At 33.2% G+C, this 5,919-nt stretch overlaps 1 protein-coding gene across 1 annotated transcript; it reads left to right on the forward strand.

Moving 5' to 3' along the window:
- The first annotated feature begins 1,702 nt into the window (after positions 1-1,702).
- LOC126713244 (aluminum-activated malate transporter 10-like) lies at positions 1,703-5,226 on the forward strand. The gene is made up of 6 exons (XM_050412949.1): positions 1,703-2,143; positions 3,010-3,150; positions 3,257-3,529; positions 3,722-3,840; positions 3,930-4,073; positions 4,579-5,226. The coding sequence occupies exons 1-6, from the start codon at positions 1,801-1,803 to the stop codon at positions 4,990-4,992; spliced, it is 1,434 nt and encodes a 477-aa protein (XP_050268906.1). The 5' UTR covers positions 1,703-1,800; the 3' UTR covers positions 4,993-5,226.
- Positions 5,227-5,919: the final 693 nt, after the last annotated feature.

A 5,919-nucleotide genomic window follows, 5' to 3' on the forward strand; every position in this document is an offset into this window, starting at 1 on the left:
AATAGACCATACTATCAATAGTTAGAAAAAAAGAAAAAGAAAAATATTGTGCACTTAGGGTTATTGTTAAGTACAAATACATCAGGAGATTTTTCTTTTTTGAAAAACAATACATCAAAAAATTGGATACCCGCGGACAAGAGCCACCAACAATGATGGACTGTCATTATGCTGTTAGCCCATTGATATTCAAAAGCAATATTGCAGGTTCATCTCCATTTCTCAATATAAGTTTTTCAAAAGTTTCAAGTCAATACTGGCGCTTGTGTTATGATGAATACTATTTACAATCAAATAAAAATAAAAATATTAATAATAATAATAATTTATTTATGTTTAGTTTAATAATCTTTGGACCATATTTGACTAAAGTATATTTACGAATTAAGCTAATTGGAAATTTGAAAACCCACACCACATATTTAATATTAATCAAGCATGTGTTTAATTCCGACATAGCATCTAACAATTGCTAAATAATAGGTTTACATTACATCAAGCACAGGTTGATTGCATGTTCCATATTTATAAGACATTTATGAGAGAGAGAGAGAGAGAGAGATTAACCGATTTAGGCCCTGATTTTATGACTTATACCAATTTTAAGCTAATTACTAACTTAAACTCAATTATTGAATTAATTAGGCATTTGATATGGCACGGATACAAAATACAATAGCAAATCCCAATCACAAGAATACCATGAAGTGTTCATGGAGAGAAGAACCAAAACCAGGGGAAAAAAATTCTGGGGCCTATAGCACCAACCAATGCACTAACAAAAATAATTGCAAACAAATCATTTACAAACCCTCTAAGCTATGTAATGACTATGCATTTGAGCTCCACGCTCCTCCTAGCAACTAATTTCACAAATATTTTCTTCTTTCTTGTCACTGGTTCAGTAAATTGAGCCGTCCATCGCAAGATCAAGTCTCATTGGCCATTCCATGACCTTGAAGATTTTGGGACTGCTCCAATGGTTCCCAGTACCAAAATTTTGCAAATATCAATGAAGGATATTAATTATGTGTGTACTGGTTTTAATCTCCTCTCATGGTATTTGACAATTGGAGAGAGAGAGAGAACAATGGGGTTTTGCTCTAAGGTATAGTGTAGCTCTCTAGCTCTTCAATATGGGAATTTGGGTGTTGAATCTTACGGGCGAGATTGCTGGATAGACTTTCAAAACTGGTACTCTCCTGCAATTTTGCCTGGCACTTGTAATCTCTCTCAACTGAGATTCTTCACATTGTACGTAGCACCAGCTTCAAGATATTGATCTCTCAACCCAATACAAAATAACCAACATTGTTACACAATACAATAGAAATATTTAAGAAAAATACATGGAAAATCAGCATAGAATGCCAACCCTATGATCCTAACAATATATAATAAAAATGATGTCAATAATAAATTTAGGTAAAAGTGATGTTGCTCCAATATTTGGGCCATTACTGTGAAAAAAGAAAGAAAAAAGAGTCCCCTAGCTGCAATATACGTATATCCAATTTCTCAAACAAACAAAAAAAAAAAAAAAAAAAAAAACATATATCCAATTTCGGGCAGAAAAAAAACAAAAAGATATAAAAAAAATATATTATCCCCACGTACGCCGTTGAAAATAGGTTACTACTTTTCTTTGAAAAGCAATGTGGAATGTCATGTAGGCCTTTTATATGTATATATAGTACTTCAATAGTCAATCAGCTAGCATCGATCCATCGTCCCAGCTTAACACTTCCATTGCATCACATTAGGTCTTTGATTTTTTCTCTTTGGTGGCTGACATAAAGGATGGCTTCTGAGAAGGAAGTTAGCAATGGAGTGGAGTGGAGGATAAAGATTGCTGATGGCTCATCAGAGAGATTGGTTCCGGAGGCAAATCCTGCTAGCAGACTCTTGCTTGGTCTAAAAAGTTTTGTTGTAGGGTTGGCTTTAAAAGTTTGGAAGTTTTTGCAGAAAGCTTGGGATTTAGGTGTAGATGACCCCAGAAAAGTGATCCATTGTCTAAAGGTAGGGACGGCACTCGCTATTGTCTCACTCTTTTACTATACGAGGCCTCTGTACGAAGGAGTTGGAAAGAATGCTGCTATGTGGGCAATCATGACAGTTGTGGTTGTATTTGAAAACTCTGTGGGTAAGTTTTGGCAATATCCTTAGTCACCTACTCTCGCTTGTATAATTCATTGCTCTTCACAATTCTGCAATTTATTTTATGGCCATGCTTTTCTCTCAGTTGGGTCATGGCCTAAAACAGGGACGGAACCAGGATTCGAACTTGAGGGGGGCAAAGCTTAAAACAATTTTTTTTTTTTTTTTTTTTTATGAAAATAAAAACTAACTTCTATTTCATATTCAACAAAATACTACATATAAAATAAGTGTTTCTTAAACATTTCAACACATTTATCAAAATGGAACTCGGCATTATTTCAGAGGAGATCCAAAAATATATATATTTAAGGGCAAATCTTAATTTTTCAAATTACATATGTATACCAGTTTTTTTTTTTTTTTTTTTTAAATGGGGGGTCTATTAGGACCAAAATTTAAAATTTCAACATATATATACACACTAGCTTTTTTTTTTTTTTTTTTTTTTTTTTTTTTTTTTTTTTTTTTTTTGGGGGTGGGGGTGGTGTGGGGGGGGGGGGGGGGGGGGGGGGGGCAATGGCCCCCCCCTGCCCCACTGTAGTTCCGCCCCTGGCCTAAAAGATCTTCACGGGGTTCATCATAAATTTGTGTACTTGAAATTTCAAGCGGAAGGAAGAGTTCATTTCGAAGTTCAGATTTTATTTTATTTTTTATATCCAAAAATGTACATATTGTTACATCATTTTAAAATTTACATGATGTGTTATTGGATACAGATTTAGATTTATAATATTTAATTTAAACCATGAAACAAATACATTCGAAATGGAGAGGATTTTAGTCCGTAAAAAAGAAACTTTCGATTTTACAGCTCAATAGTATTGACTCTTGCTTATTAAATGGCTGCAGGTGCAACACTGTATAAAAGTTTGAACAGAGTGTGTGGAACATTTCTTGCTGGTTTTTTTGCACTTGGTGTTCATTCTGTGGCTAGTCAATCAGGACAGAGATTTGAACCCATAATAGTTGGAGCCTCAGTTTTCCTATTGGGTCTGTAAAGTTCTTGATTTAACTTACTAGTAATAGTTGGAGCATCAGTCCTCTTGTTGCATCTAGATATATAAATTAACTTACTAGTAATTCTATCTTTGTTCAGCTTCTGCAGCAACCTTCTCAAGATTCATTCCTTCGGTGAAAGCTCGGTTTGATTATGGTGCTATGATATTCATCCTTACCTTCAGTTTGGTTTCAGTATCAGGATATCGTGAGGATAAATTGTTTGAAATGGCACATCACAGAATATCCACTATTATCATTGGCACTTCATTGTGCATTATTATAAGCATGCTCATTTGTCCCATTTGGGCTGGTCAAGAGCTCTATTCTCTTACCACTCGTAACATGGACAAGCTTGCTACTTCCCTAGATGGTAAGTGTTTTATCGATTTGGAAAATCATATTACTTAGTATTACACACTCACTTTTGAAATCACGTTTTTAATAAAAACACGATTTCAGTTCATGTAGGTGTGTATTACTCTTATCAAATACTTTTTTTTTTTTTTTTTGTTATAATTATGCCACTGTTTAATAAGAATATTCTATCATTCCTACTTTTCAGGTTGTGTAGAAGAGTACTTTAAAGATAGTGGCAGTGTTGTTGAAAGTAATAAAGAATGTCACAAGAAATTGCAGGGTTACAAATGTGTATTAATTTCGAAGGCAGCAGAAGAATCTATGGTATGTGACAGGTAGTAGTGGATTAATTATTTAAACTATATATTGATCGATCTTTGACTGATATTAGAAATTGACATTGTTGTGAATAGGCCAATTTCGCTAGATGGGAGCCAGGTCATGGCCTCTTCAACTTTAGGCACCCATGGCAACAATATCTCAAAATTGGGTCATCAATGCGTAGCTGTGCTTATTGCTTAGAGGCTCTCAATGGTTGCATTAATTCAGAAAATCAGGTAACCCAACTTCATATATGGTTATACATTTTATTTTTCCGCCCAGAGAAGATTAAAGTTATCATCAATTTTACTATAAAAGATTTAAAAATGACATAATAATGAATGTAATTTAATCTCACTTCAACAAAATAATAAATAAATATTTAAATTACTTTTTTTTTTTTAGAAATTGGTGACAAATAAGTTTATAAGGTTTAATTATTTTTTTTTAAAAGTTTGTAAGGTTTAAGTATTCATAAATTTGTAAAATCTCTAACATTATTTTTTAGAAAATACTAATACTACTATCAGTTTTATTATAAAAAGTTTACTAATTGATGTGGTAATGAATATAATTAATTTGTGTCATATCAACAACATAAATATATAAATCGTTGAATTTTACCTTTTTGGGTTTAAAATTAACACATTAATTTATAAGATTTTTGTAATAAAACATGCAATAAATATAAAGTCAATCTTTAAATATTCATGCAAGCTCATGACCACTTTGTTTCAACAGGCCCCTGAATATATCAAGAAACATCTCAACAACAGTTCTTTGAAAGTAAGCTCCAACTCTTCGAGTGTCATAAGAGAGCTAGTAATTACCATCAAGACAATGAAAAAATCATCTAACATCCATTCCTTGGTTGGGGAAATGAATTCTGCGGTACAAGAACTCCAAAATGACTTAAAGTCACTTCCTAAGTTATTCAACCCTCCATCAATGCCAGAAGCTGATACTCCTGAAAATAAAAAGATTGAGCCAATCTCCAGAACAATGGGGAAAATGCCTCTAATGGAAATTGTTCCACTCTTAACTTTAGCTTCCTTATTGATTGAAATTGCCACAAGGATTAGTGGCATTGTAGATGCTGTTGAAGAATTGGAAAATTTGGCTAAATTCAAGCATGCAAGCAATGACAAGTGCTAAACAATCCGGTTGAATAACAGTTTTTTTATCAGATCAATATAAAGAAACCATGAAGGTCTTTCAAGAGGTCTGAGTTCCATATATTCTGGATTGAGTGTATTTGAAATTATCAGAGGAAATTAAAGAAATGAAGAGGCGTTGTAAAATTCTAGAGAATACGAATGTAATGACTGCAGAACTAGAAGACAAAAATGAAAAATCATGGCACAGTTGTATATATAATTATATTCTTCAGCTTGAAAGTGCTTAGCTTTATATACATCATTCCACCATGCAATGCTCCACCACCAGAAACTAGGTTTAATAATGCTTTCCAGCAGTTCTGTACCAATTTGCAAAATTCTATCAGGATGGTTATTAAATTTGTTGCGTATCTACGAATTGGAATATAATTCTATCCATTGGAGAGTGCCCATCTCATGATGGTTTATATATATATATATTCACTTATTTAGTTATTTTTCCTTCTCGTGGCTAACATATAGAAGGATGGCTTCTGGGAAAGAAGTTACCAATAGAATGGAGTGGGGGATTGCTCATCAGAGATTTTGGTGTACAAGGTCTTGTTGTAGGGTTGGCTTCAAAAGTGTGGAAGTTTTTGCATAAATTATGCAGTGCGATTTAAGGGCAGAAAAGTGATCCATGGGCTAAAGCTAGGGATATGGCACTCACTGTTGGTCTCATTCTTTTACTATATTGTGCTTGTATTTGAAAACTTCGTTGGTAACAAATCAATGGTAAAAGCATTCACAGTAAAAAAGGTATAATAGCAAAAAACTCATTTTAACTTTCAAAACCTCAAAAACCAAGTTTTATTAGTGGTGCTATACTTAAAAAATTTGACAAACTAGTTACAGTAAACTGCCATCTTTAATTTGTCTATAATACACTGAAATCCTTATTCACCCACTCTTGCTTGTATGATTC

This window comes from Quercus robur, chromosome 2 (assembly GCF_932294415.1).
Source record: "Quercus robur chromosome 2, dhQueRobu3.1, whole genome shotgun sequence".
Lineage (NCBI taxonomy): Eukaryota > Viridiplantae > Streptophyta > Magnoliopsida > Fagales > Fagaceae > Quercus > Quercus robur.

What these genes read in the sequence shown, in the direction of transcription:
- LOC126713244 (XM_050412949.1), top strand. Translation starts at nt 1,801, where the DNA reads ATGGCTTCTGAGAAGGAAGTTAGCAATGGAGTGGAGTGGAGGATAAAG. An exon ending in AGGCAGCAGAAGAATCTATG is followed by an intron (nt 3,841 to 3,929) that starts GTATGTGACAGG and finishes TGTTGTGAATAG; the next exon opens with GCCAATTTCGCTAGATGGGA. An exon ending in GCATTAATTCAGAAAATCAG is followed by an intron (nt 4,074 to 4,578) that starts GTAACCCAACTT and finishes TTGTTTCAACAG; the next exon opens with GCCCCTGAATATATCAAGAA.